Source organism: Populus euphratica, unplaced genomic scaffold, assembly GCF_000495115.2.
Source record: "Populus euphratica unplaced genomic scaffold, PopEup_1.0 scaffold1173.1, whole genome shotgun sequence".
Lineage (NCBI taxonomy): Eukaryota > Viridiplantae > Streptophyta > Magnoliopsida > Malpighiales > Salicaceae > Populus > Populus euphratica.
Window position 1 is genome coordinate 1 of NW_011501029.1, and position 13642 is coordinate 13642.

Sequence of the window (13642 nt, forward strand, 5' to 3'; positions counted from 1 at the left end):
TCAAAGAAAAGCTTTCAAAATGGACTCATCGATGGCTTTATCTTCTTACTCTTCACACCTAAAATGCTCCCTCCCTAATCCCCCGCCTATGATTATGGTGCCGTCACCTCAGCTCCCAGGTGTGCTTCCTTTATCCAGCCGCCGTTGTGGCATAGCTTCCTTTGCGGAGTTCAGAGGATTGAGGATGCAAATGGGTTCAAAATTGCCAACTTCGTTGGTTTCGATTAGTACGAGAAGAAATCCTAAGGCTTTTTCTCGTATTGTGTCTGAAGCTCATGAGACTTTTGTTGATAGTAAGTTTTTATTGTTTAATTGATTTTTAATTTTAGTTTTTGTTATTCGGTCTTGTTTATTTTAGTTATTATGCTTTTGTTTGATTCGTTGTTTGTGATCTTGTGCTATCTCAGATTTGGATTATTGCACCAAGAGAGTCTCTTTAGCTCAAGATTTCGAGTCTTATTTGATCGCCCTTGATTATAAACATGAATAAATCATCGATAAACAATATTAAAAACAAGATTAAATCACTGATAAACAACAGTAAATTTTCAAAGATCTAATCTAGTTTGTCAATGGGGTTTTAAGCAAATTAGAGTTTTTCTAGATGTCCAAGATATGATCTTTGATTGGGAAGGAGGATGAATATTACCCAGAGTAGGGTTCTAGTAAGAGTTGCATTTGAGAGTGTTAAGAAGAGAGCTCTACTATCATATGAACAGGAGATTGAAACCTAATTTTTAGTGTGTTTTAGGGCTTTTCTAGATTTAACGAAATTGATTCGCCAGGAGGGATTAGGGACTGATATTCGAAAATGGAGTTTAAGGAATTTAGTCCTGAAATTGCAATTCTAAAAACCAAAATTGCTTTGGAGAATTTTAAAGAGACCTTCATGATTATCAAAACAGGAGATTGACTCTTATGTTGAGTGTGAGAAAAATATGAAGAGGAACGGGTGGTTGTAATTTATAGCAGGTGGAGAATGCATATGCAAGCAATGCACTACAATGTTAAAGTTTGAATTTATCAATTATCTGGTTTGCAATCTTGCAGCGTTTTGCAAGTACCAGAGTTTCAGGCCTGGAGAAGGGACATTTTTTTTTTTAAGTGAAGTTTGCAGTTGGGAGATGGGAGGGGTGGTGGAGTTTGTGTGGTAGAGAGGTGTGATTTTCATAAGGTGTGATTATAAACATGAATAAATCACCGATAAACAATATTAAAAACAAGATTGAATCACAGATAAAAAACAGTAGCTTTTCAAAGATCTAATCTAGTTTGTAAATGGGGTTTAAGCAAATTAGAGTTTTTCTAGATGCCCAAGATATGATCTTTGATTGGGGAGGAGTAATATTACCCGAAGGAGGGTTCAAGTAAGTGTTGCATTTGAGAATGTTAATAAGAGATCTCTATTATCATCTAAACAGGAGATTGAGACCTTTTTTTAGTGTGTATTAGGGCTTTTCTAGATGCTCTTTATCATCAAGAAACAAAATTGATTCGACAGGAGGGATTAGGGACTGATATTCAAAAATGGGGTTTAAGGAGTTTAGAACTGAAATTGCAATTCTAAAAACCAAAATTGCATTGGAGAGTGTTAAAGAGACCTTCATGATTATCAAAATAGGAGATTGACTCTTGTGTTGAGTGTGAGAAAAATCTGAAGAGGAACGGATGGTTGTAATTTGTAGTAGGTGGAGAATGCACATGCAAGCAATGCACTACAATGTTAAAGTTTGAATTTATCAATTATCTGGTTTGCAATCTTGCAGTACTTTGCAAGTATCAGAGTTTCAGGCCTGAAGAAGGGACAATTCCTTTTGTTAGTGAAATTTGCAGTTCGGAGAGGAGAGGGCAGGGGTTGTGGAGCTTGCATGATAGAGGGAAGGTGTGAGTTTTGGAATAGAGAAGTTCATGAGTGTTGAAAATGAGCTGTGTCACTTCCTTTGCCAAAGACTAGGAGGTTGTCTGGATCCTAAAGAGAAGTACTCTGTTGATGGAATAAATTTTTGAGATTCATTGCTATTAGATGGCAGAAACTTATATTAGCCGTTTAACGTGCTTGAAGTTGATTTTCTTCTTTTGGAAAAAAAGATGTTCACTGGTTTTTTCTTATGTATCTTCCAATTTGCTGAGAATCCTGCAATTTTTGTTTTCCTAGTCTTTTGGAAATTGGTGTATCTGTTCTCTAGGGTTGAGAGGATTCAAAGAGAACAAAACCAACTGTCCTTTTCTCAAGTAAATGAAGAAACATTTATGTGGGTGTCACCTTCTCAGTATTGTTTTTTATCTTTTAAAAAGATGAGCCTAAACAAAAAATTCCTCGCTGAATTTATGCACTTACAGGCTGTATACGTCCAAACTGCTGGTAGTGAGGTGCTTACTTGTGATTTCATCAAATCGAGGAATGTCTCCTAGTAATTTTGTTTCCATTTTGGATGATTTTCTGTCTCCAAATGTTTCAAGTTTAGATGTTTAGGAATGTGGGTAACTGCAAATTTCATACACTTTTCAATAAATTGATCCTTCTTCACTTGATGAGGTATGGTTAGAGTAACCAATGTGAGAAGCATAACAACCAAAGACAAGAAACTTCTTGTTAAATTGTCTTGATTGTTCCTTCGTTCATAGTATATCTAACCACCATTGAAACAAAAGTTCTTTTCAAGTTAAATTTCATTTCAAATGTATTCCAAAAAATTTTATGGAATCATCCTTGAGAATTTTTGTTCGTCTACATTAAATATGATTTTAGAGTTCCTGCATTATGTTTCGATGAAAGCATAAGTCACCACTTCTTATCTAGTTATCCATTCAAATCCAGAAACACTGCACTGTGGCCTGATATTTGGAATTTTATTTTTTCTGGTTGATATTTCTATGAGCCCCATGAAGTTTGTATTGCTAACTTAGCTACTGCTTTGGAACTTTATTTAGCTCGACAAACTCATGCTTGGTCACTAGCCTAGAAAAATCAAAGCACACCACTTCTTATCTAGTTATCCATTCAAATCTAGAAACACTGCACTGTGGCCTGATATTTGGAACTTTATTTTTTCTGGTTGATATTTCTATGAGCCCCATGAACTTTGTATTGCTAACTTAGCTACTGCTTTGAAACTTTATTTAGCTTGACAAACTCATGCTTGGTCACTAGCCTAGAAAAATCAAGTTTGATCATGGTTGAGAATCCTGCATGACATATTCTAATGGCAGTATAAAGTGAATATCTGGAACAAGTTCATGCTTGAAATGAAAAAACTCTTCAACTGGCCAGTCTGGGACTGGACTTCTCATGTGTCTTTAAGGCTTAGTTTGGGTTGCAATATCACGCAGAGGTTATGAAATACTGGATTAGGGCCTGCATTTTTCAGATACTATTTAGGTCTCAAACTAGCCCAAATTCTCAGTGCATGAGTACCCTCAATTCCCTAAATGACCCACTTAACTGATTATGCTCGTGCTCTCCAGATCATCCCCTGTATGGTTATTTATTTTATGATCCCTTGAATTATCTTCATTTGCTGATGGAAAAATGTTATCTAACCTGGCTGTATTACTTGTCTATCGTATTCTTCCTAGTTGTTTTTGTTTGCTCAAAGTAATAAGAATAATTGGGCTTGTTTATCTCCTTATATGGACTCTTTTTTCTTGGGGATATTGGTGTATCAACTGAGTGAAGCAACAGCATCTGATTCTCTGAATTTAGTGTTGGTCTGAGAGTACCTCAAAAAAACTGGCCTTTTACTTCTACATCCCATAACTTCTGACATATTAAAACCTTCTGAATATCCTCCAGTCATCCTTCTAAAATATAATTGCCAATAATTGGTCATGTAAGGACTAAGCTGATTGAGTCTATCGTCACCTATTCTGCCCTTGCATTCCAGAGCTTCTTTTATCTTTCAAACCACGATAAGGGACAGGATGATATATTTTCTTGTAGAGTGGGAAGAAGCTAAATGGTTTAATTTGGAAATGAAATGAATGAAAATGTTAAACAAGTTCACCGGCTTCACAAAGTCCTCGAGGAAGGAGGAAAGGTGATTGCTGTGAAACTGAATATCATGCTACTGTTTTTAGTTGTATTTTATTTATTCTATTGAGATATCACTCAAAGCAGTTAACAATTTTATGAAAAATCTTTATGGACCTTTATGCAGGAAAAACTTCCAGGTTAGAATTTTAATTACCTCTACATGTTGCTACTTGCCCTTGAAATAAGTTGAATATTTATGCCACTAATCTCTAATTCTATTTACCCCACTCCAATTCTAATCATGTTGTTGCTGTTGTTCTTTCTTATAATGCACTCCAAACGAGTTCTCTACATCACAGTTAAAATTGACATCTTTCCTTGAATTTCAAAATCTCAGTTCCTGCAGTGACGGATGAAACATGGCAGTCGCTCATCATCGAGGCTGATGGGCCCGTGCTGGTTGAGTTTTGGGCTCCGTGGTGTGGACCCTGCCGGATAATCCATCCAGTAATAGCTGAACTATCTACAGAATATGATGGAAAGCTCAAGTGCTACAAATTGAATACTGATGAAAGTCCTTCTACCACAACCAAGTATGGAATTCGAAGCATCCCGACAATCATGATCTTCAAAAACGGGGAGAAGAAAGATGCAATTATTGGTTCTGTGCCCAAAACCACACTAATTTCCAATATGAAGAAATTCTTATAGAGGAGGGTAACATAAATCCTTTGAAAGGATTAAACTTTTTTATGTTCTCAAGTTGTTTTCATTTTGTGAATTTTGAATAAAAGTTACCTCCTAGTCGTGTAGTCTTGGTTACTTCATCGTTTCCAATCTTTTCTACGCTACATTTCTACGATGATTATTTATTTTGGCTCGGATCTGCTTTCTGAAAGTGCTGGTGGAAGACCAACCACGCAAATTTGTCAATGCATGGTTTGAAGAGTATAGTTCATTAGAACATGGCATGGAACCAGCTCCAGCCTTCTTTTGTTCCATGAAGTAGAGGCTTTTCATGTTTTCTTTAAATCTCAAGACCTCTTGACTTGTTAACTCCATTCTTCAAATAGATCCAGTGACTGAATGGCATGGTACGCCAAGTGCTGTGATTTGGTCTAGGGAAAACAGGCCAATGCTCCTGGTATTTCCCTTCTTTAGTCCTATCAATACCAGGCACTGAAGATGGAAATCATGTCAAGCATCGCTCCTAGCAAATGCAAACTTGAATGGTATCTTTTTCTGCGCCTTTCCGCTCTCTCTCTCATTCCTGTGCACAAGGCAGCTTTCAAAGGACACTCGAATGGTATTGATATGGAGCCTATTGGTCCACACTGAGTGTGATGAAAAAGATTCAACATTGTTTTTAACTCTAAAATGTGTCTTGGTGGCTAAGGGTTAAGGGAGGATGATTTCTTTTTCTTGATTTCTTAAGAGCTAACATCCAGAAAAAAATTATAAAATCTTTCTAAACACATTAGATCAATGCGGAACATACATTTAGAAAGAAAATTTGATCTTAATTAATGGGTAAAAAAAAACCCATTAATTAAAAGAGAGAGAATATTTACTTGCTCCAAAGAAAAGGACAATAACAGCAGAAGAAATGACAGCAAATGAAAGTAATATAATCTTTTCCCATGGTGAAAATGACGGGTAGCAAGATAAATCTGACTCGATGATCATCTCTTCCCTCCTTTAGTACAGAGAACTCTGGTTTAAATTCTTTGGGCTACTTCGTACTGATCCATATTCAGCGCAACAGCAAAAACTTCTCTTCAGCACTTTCTTTGTTAATTTTTAAAATTGAGATCCTTGTATTATTTTGGTCATTCTTCAACCATTGTTAAACTTGATTTGACAAAAATTAAAAGGAACTTATTAGGTGTGATTGGTCAAAATCTTGAGTTAACTTGTGTCGATAATTTTTTTTAAAATATTTTTAGTGATATATATATATAAAAAAGGATTGTTTAATTTATCATTTTATTTATTTTTTTTCATTTGAAAAACAATAAAAAATTTGTAAGGAAAATTAAAATATTTAAAATGTGTTTGTAAAACTTAAAAATCTAAAAAGATGAAAAATTATTTTTCAGTTTATCAAATGAAAAATATTATATTTAAATAGGAAATTTTAGGTTAAAAAAAATATATCAAACAAACATATGAATACATTGATGTGTCGATTTATTAAAATATTAGGATAAGATACCTTATGGATATATATGCTATTAAAATAAAATTTTGAAATTTTATACATCTTAACATTTAAAAATAGATAAATATTAAACATTTCTAAAAAAATGGAAAGGAAATCAGTCAAATAATACTAATAAATAACAAAATTAATAATTAAATATGAATGTTTCAAATCATCATTTTGATTTTTCTTAATATTATAGACACGTACGTAATTTTAATTTAATGTTAATATATAGATATAGTCTCTCTCTCGACTGTAAAAATAGTTGAACTTATGTCACAAAAATATCTACAAATATATAATAGTGTCTTGCAAGTATGAGAAGTTTGAGTAAAGTATGAGAAGTATCTAATATGTCTCAAAAGTAATGAATTGACAATGTTTCAAGTCACATCATTTTGAATTATTTGTTGTTCCATTTTTAATTTTATGACTTTAATATATTAAAAAATTAAAATTAATAAAAACTCTAAAAGACATAGCAAAAAAATTATATACCTAGAAAAAAAAACTATTTATTGCTACAATAAAATTATTATTTTTACACCTTAAAAAAAAAGGATGCCTCCTTGTTAGAGATAATTCTATTTTTTTAATGATTTATTGGATAATAAAGAATTTTTTAAGGATATATACATTCTTTTTAAATTTTTAAAATAATAAAATTACTAAACTATTCTTAAAATAAAAAATATTAAATATTAAATATTAAAGTTGATAACAGGGTGTTTATGTTTTTCTTTTTCTATTTGAAATACACTGAAAGCACATCTTTACCCTTTGAATCATGAAAAAATATTGAATCATAGTTTTCCTGATTAACTTGAATTTTTTTACTTATATTACTTAGATTATATGTTTATTATGTTATTTTAAACCAATTATTTTTATTTAATTTTATATTTTCAAAGATTTTTTTACCATGTTATTGTAATGTTTTTTCTAAATTTTTTGTTCATTTAATATCATTACTTATTTTTTTTTATTATTTAAGTAAAATAAAATAATTTATTAAACTCTGTTAGGCGTATAAGCTAAGTCATTTTTTTGCAATTTGCCTGTGGCACCTCACTTATCTTTTTCTTTTTCTTATTTTTGTAGTCTTATTTTAGTTTTTATTTTAATTGATACCTTCTTTTAATGTCATGTTTTAAATTATTTTTTAATTTATGTTTCAATCTTTATGATTTTTTATTTTGCCTATTTTACTTTTTTTGATAGAGGTTTTTTTAAATTATTTTATATGAATTTAGTTTTTGAAGATATTGTTTTGATTCATTTATGTTTTATATTAGTGAAACTTGTTTTTAAAAATAAAAAATATTTATTTTTAGATAATATTTATAACATATACAACCTTGCATATTATTTGCTTTTTTATTTAATCAATTTCATACATGTATCTATTTTTTTATCGTTTCATTCAATACAACATTATTTTTAATAAAGAAATTCAGTAAGCACAACGGGTAACTATAAAATATTGCGAGATCAATATCTTGAAGGTCGAGTTTCATAAGCTTTAGGGTTATTAGAGGTTTATATGGTCGTTAACTTTAGGACCTGTGGAGTTAATTGAGATGTGCGCAAGATGACCTAGACATCATGTTAATTAAAAAAATATTATAAGATCAAATATCTTGATTTATTTATGTCTTTTAATTCTTTTAGTTTTATTTATAGTTATTGTTTATGACTTTTTATTAATTTATTTGTATAGATAACTCTCAATTTATTTAATATACTTACATATTTATTTAAATTATACTTAAAAATTTCTTATATAAAAAATAAGTAGAAAAAACCTGCAAATCTAATTTTACAAATAGATTATCATCCTATTCCTAAATGTTTTTAATTTTTTTTCTCCTTATGATTCCGGTCATTGCACGCGTCAACATTCAAAGGAAGCCCAAACGCGGGATTATGGTTTTTTGGTTGAGAAACCATCTGTCCTTGTTAGAGGAGCTTCACGCTACCTTCCTTTTGGCCAGACAAAGACTTTCTGCTCTGGAAAATTTTCCACAATAAAGTTCGATGCGAGGAAAATTTGCTAAGACGTGCTTGTTGGGTTTTAGTTGATTAATGGTAATCCCTTGACTGGCTGTGTTTTTTGTTTGTTTACCTCTCGCATTTCTTAATATCTTCATAATAAATTTGACCCAAATAAAAAAACCTTAAACATTATAATCAATTATCCATGTTGTGCATAATATCTATTAAAATATTTTCAAAATAATCCATTGTCATGGAATTTGTGTCATAAATATAGGTAAATATAGGTATCAAAAGTAAAAGCATATGTTCGTGTGTTTTTCTTAACTTTAGGTGATGGTGTATGTCATCACCAGTATAAATGCAAAGATGAAAGGTGAATCCATGTATTTTCTGCTTCATTAACAATGTCATGTGCTGCTAGTGGTGTTGGTGTGTAAATGCACGTGCCACCACTATTTTGTAGAGCCACTATTTAATTAATTGATAGAAAATAAAAATAAGTAGAGTTGTTGATATAATTAAAGGTGAATTGTTAACATAATTGGTGGAGTATAAGTGAAGATAAATTGTTGTCATAATTTGTGGTATAATTGGTGTTATGATTTATGATCTTTGTCCCTTCACTCTTATTTATAAATAAGCAATGCCTCCAAGTTTATTATGCACACCAAGATAGAGAGAAGAAAAGGAAAGAGAAGAGAAAGTAATTCTATAAAATTATAAGGTATTTATGATAGAGTAAGTAATGTGTTTTTCTTAGTAATATAAAGATTCTTAGTTGTTCTTCTATTATTTGAAAGAAGTTATAATTTTCATATTACTTAGTAAAATTTTTCTATACTTGCCTATAAGCATGATCCTAATTAGATAAACTATGTAAATTTTTATGTGTCTTATTTTTTATCTTATTATATTTACATACCAGTATCCTAGTATATTCCACAAATAACATTCCACAAACAACGTCATGTTTTTTTTGTGGAGAAACCATCTGTCCTTATTAGAGGAGCTTTACGCTACCTTCCTTTTGGATTATATTAAGACGTGCTTGCTGGGTTGGAGTTGATTGAGGGTAATCCCTTGACTGGCTGTGTTTTTTTGTTTGTTTACCTCCCTCATTTCTCAATATCTTCATAATAAATTTGACTAAGAGAAAAAAAAAAGAGCCTTAAACGTTGCGATCAATTATTCATTGTCATCCATGACTTAGAAACCATCTGTTTGTGCATAATATCTATTAAAACATTCTCAAAATAATCCATTGTCATCCTCACTTTGTATCATAAATATAGGTAACAAAAGGAAAAGCAACCGTTTGTGTTTTCCTTGCTTTGCAGGTGATGGTGTATGTGACTGCCAGTACAGATACAAAGAGGAAGAGGTGATATACTAGATGCACTCATTTTCTGCTTCACCAATGGCATATGAGTGCATGCGTCACCAGTGGCGGTAGCACGTGCATACACGCACCACCACTATTTCATCATTCCCGAAAGCTTCTAATATGATTTCTGACTTTCTCACAGTCTCTCCAACACATTCCCTGACCCTTGAAAGGAAAAATTTTGCAAATTTTAAATTTTTAGTGTGTTTGAATTTATTTTAAAATTTTGAGTTTATACTGTTCTATAAACGTGTATATTTTGTAGGTGTGTAAGTAAAATATAATAAACGGAGAATTCATGTGTGTGGTGTTTTTCTTTTTATTACTTTTTATTTTGAGTTAAATAAATAATAAAAAAATATGAAAAGATAATTTTTTTTATTAACCTGAATGTTTTAATTGTATATAACCAAAAATTCTAAAATTGTTTGAGCATATTTTTTTAGAAAAATATTTAAAATACTTTGGCATGCTTTTAAGAAATATTGCAAGGATTTTACAACAACTTTGTAAAATTTCAAATGATTTTAGCTTATATTTTAAAAAATATAAAAAACTTATTTTGTTTCCTTTTAATATGCGGGATTATAAAATTTTTCAAATGATTTTAGCTTATATTTTAAAAAATATAAAAAAATTATTTTGTTTCATTTTAATATGCGGAATTATAAAATTATATATAAAATGTATTCTCGATATTAAATAAAAAAATAACTTCTTTTATTTTTATTTTTATTTTGACAGTAAAATGGTTAGGTTTTAACCTGATAAGGTAAATATATTTTTACTGATAAAAGCTTTTCTTCAACCTTAAATAAACTGATAGTATAAAAAAACAATATTTTTTATATTAGACAAATAAATAATATAGCTTATCTCAGGTCAGATATATTAAGGGTGTTAATATATTTTTTTTACACAATCAGTCCCTTTACCTGAACTATAAAACTAATTAATATTCCTAATAATTAAAATATTAGATAATGACTCTTATTTTGTTTTTAACTAATGAAAGATAAAATTTTTTTTATCATTTCCACTCGTATCATTCCTGAATGTCTTGATCTAAAAAAATGATTTGTTGTGACATTGCTGGTATACAACAAGATTGCTGGGACTTTCCTTATATACAGGGAAAAAAAACAAAAAAAAAAACACACACACATGAGAATTAGAGTGTTAAATAGGGATAGCCTTCTATTCTATATTTATGATAATTAACCATCTTATGGTCCTTAAACGTAACAAGAAAACTTATTTTACAAGTGTTTATGAAACTTAAACCCCCTGTCCCAATCTTCTAGCTCTTTCACCAACCTTTAAATAGGTATTGATCTTTTCATGATCCCTGTCACTTAGAATATGATGTAAAAGCATCACCTAATAGTAAGTTCTTCAAAAAAACCCTATCAATTTATAATATTTATATTATCTTACAATACACAATCCATCAAAGTTAAATAATATGAATATTACAGCTGATAATAGGTTAAAAAACCTAAAAATAATATCACAAGTTGGGTCAACCCAACCCAACCTATATCATTACAATATTTTATAGTTTTATTGATAAAAATATTATGTCAGTGTGTAATTACGAGTTTATCGGTAATTTATTTACCAGTATCATCACTGACGTAATACATCTGTTGACTTTCCTTTCATCATTAATTCCACATTCCATCGCTATATTAGTCAAAAACACAAAAAAAACCATTTGTTGATGGTTTTACAAATGAAATTTACATGGCAAAAAAAAAAGTTTCCCGCTTGAAATATACCGATAGATTTTATCTCGTCGATGATAGTGTGATTTATCAATGGACATATACCATCGGTAAATTTGTTATTGAGTGTTTGAAATACCAATCGAAGATATCCGTTTGTAAATTCATCGGTTATTGTGACAACTACTGTCAAATGCTGATGAATTCATTCTGTCGGTAAAGCTGTCGGTGAATGTATGAAATACCGACTAAATATATCCGTTCATAAATTCATCGGTGAATGTGGCAGCTACTATCAAATGCTGATGGATTCATTTCATCTGTAAAACCCTTTGTAATATTTTTTTAAAATTTGTTTTTAAAAAATTATTTAGAATACATAATATAAAATTATATAAATTAATGGTAATAAAAACCAATTAACCAAATAAAATTTCTATTAAACATCAAAAAACAAAAAAATAAAGTCAAATAATATTCATTTAAAATTGAATGTGTTTCAAAAAAAGTATTAAATGAAAATTTAAAGGTAAGTAATATTTATCACAAATTAATATAAAGGTGCTAGAGGAGAAGGAGGAGGCTGGTGGTTATAGAGCCAAAAAAGATTAGGCGCACATGTTTCACTCTGTGATGCCATGTTCATGACCATTTCGGAAAGTTGTTCATGATCTGCTTTTGTTTTGCATACTTCGCTCTTTATTGTGCATGAGCCGCTTTGAGTTGTGCGTACTCCATTGATAAGTGATTGTATTTTTTGGTGAGCTGAGCTGTATGTTGTTGCAAGGCCACGAACTTCTTAAATTGGGTGCTCGATATTGATTGAGAGCTCCCAACGGTTTAAAAACTATGAGTTGACAACAAGTTGTCAGTTAGAGTGTTGGAGAGCCCGTAAACCTGATTTTTATCGGGTCCATCAAACGATCCAACCTTCATCCACAAATCTGGATCGAATTTGTGATGGGTCAAAAGATTGTCCCTGTATCTCTCCCTTGACCGATTATTATAGGTCTCCTGAAAATAAAAAATAAAAAGTAATCATCATATTCAATTCAATAAACATAATAACTTACAAAATAAAATGGTTAAACAAACATACCATGAAATGTTGAGCACGGTTGTCAACGAATTATTGCTCCCACTTTTGAAGGTATTGATTCCACACATGCATCTCCGTAAACAGCTCCATCAGGCTAGGCTCACAACCAAGAGACGTGGCCTATAATGAAAAAAGATTTATTAACAACAAATTAATTTAATGATATGTTTCATTTAAATTAATCTTATCATCTATTTCTCATGTGCAGCAAATAGAATGGAGCTGCCGGTATGTGTTGTTATTAAGCCATGAATTAGCCGATTCTGGTTGCTAGCACTAGATTGTGAGTGTTGTGTGAACCTCTCCGACATCATGTGCTCAAGATAGTTCAGCCATATATCTTCTAGGATGTGTATCGGTTTGAAATCCCTCTAAACCGTAACATCATTCTAGCATTAAAAATCTTTATCTCTCATAGTTTTTTTTTTCCCTTTTTTGTGCTTCATATGAAAAATTACATTTTGAAATATAAATTTTTTTCTAAAAAAATCTTGTATTGTTTTTTATATTACTTAGTTGTCATGTGATTTTCTCACACCCTACTCACAATAGTGTCATGCTCACTATCCTAACAGAATTTGTCTTGTGTATAAATAAATAATTTTAAATAAAAATAATAATTTATTTATAATTATATTAATAATTTATTAGAAATAAGCTGAAAATTATAAATTAACAACAACCTCAAATTTTTCAAACCAAACATTGATTTGAGGCATCCTTTCAAGATGTCTGGATATCTGACTCCATTAAAACAATGGAATCTCCATTGATGATTTAAACACCGATGATATTACTCAGGCGGTCTCAATGTTTGTGAACCTGAAAATAAATAAAATTAATGAAATAGTGATCACTTCACAAATTATGTTATAATTTTTTGTTTTAAAAAACTAAGACCTTAACAAACTTACATTGAAAGGCTGTCCTTCCACTATGTCTTGTACTTGTGAATAAATTGATTCCGCTGTGAAGGCACCCCGCCTGTGCATTGTGAACTAGAGCTGGAAGAGGCAGCATTGGTTGATAGCGCAGGTAGTGTAGGTGCCTCTTCTTGAGAGGCACCTAAGGAAATATCATCCTCACTACTAGACGAACTAGCTGCGACTATACGTAAGTAACCTGTTCTGGTTTTCATTCTATGCCTCTATATAATTTTATACAAATAATTATATAATAAAATTCCAATGTTAAAAAAAAATTCGACAACACCTCCACTATAGTGGATACTACCTAAATCCACAAACCTGTAAAT

General features: G+C 30.8%; 1 protein-coding gene across 2 annotated transcripts; it reads left to right on the forward strand.

Annotated features, from left to right (window-relative positions):
* The first annotated feature begins 6 nt into the window (after window positions 1-6).
* LOC105117093 (thioredoxin M-type, chloroplastic-like) lies at window positions 7-5091 on the forward strand. Of its 2 annotated transcripts, XM_011014638.1 has the most exons (3): window positions 7-293; window positions 4371-4715; window positions 4860-5091. In XM_011014638.1, exons 1-2 carry the CDS (start codon window positions 20-22, stop codon window positions 4682-4684), a joined length of 588 nt encoding a protein of 195 aa, XP_011012940.1. In that variant the 5' UTR covers window positions 7-19; the 3' UTR covers window positions 4685-4715; window positions 4860-5091. The 2 variants fall into 2 exon arrangements, with proteins under 2 accessions (XP_011012940.1, XP_011012939.1); XM_011014637.1 differs by lacking the exon at window positions 4860-5091 and having other exon boundaries at window positions 4371-4835.
* The last annotated feature ends 8551 nt before the right edge of the window (window positions 5092-13642 follow it).

What these genes read in the sequence shown, in the direction of transcription:
- LOC105117093 (XM_011014638.1), top strand. Translation starts at nt 20, where the DNA reads ATGGACTCATCGATGGCTTTATCTTCTTACTCTTCACACCTAAAATGC. An exon ending in TCATGAGACTTTTGTTGATA is followed by an intron (nt 294 to 4,370) that starts GTAAGTTTTTAT and finishes TCAAAATCTCAG; the next exon opens with TTCCTGCAGTGACGGATGAA.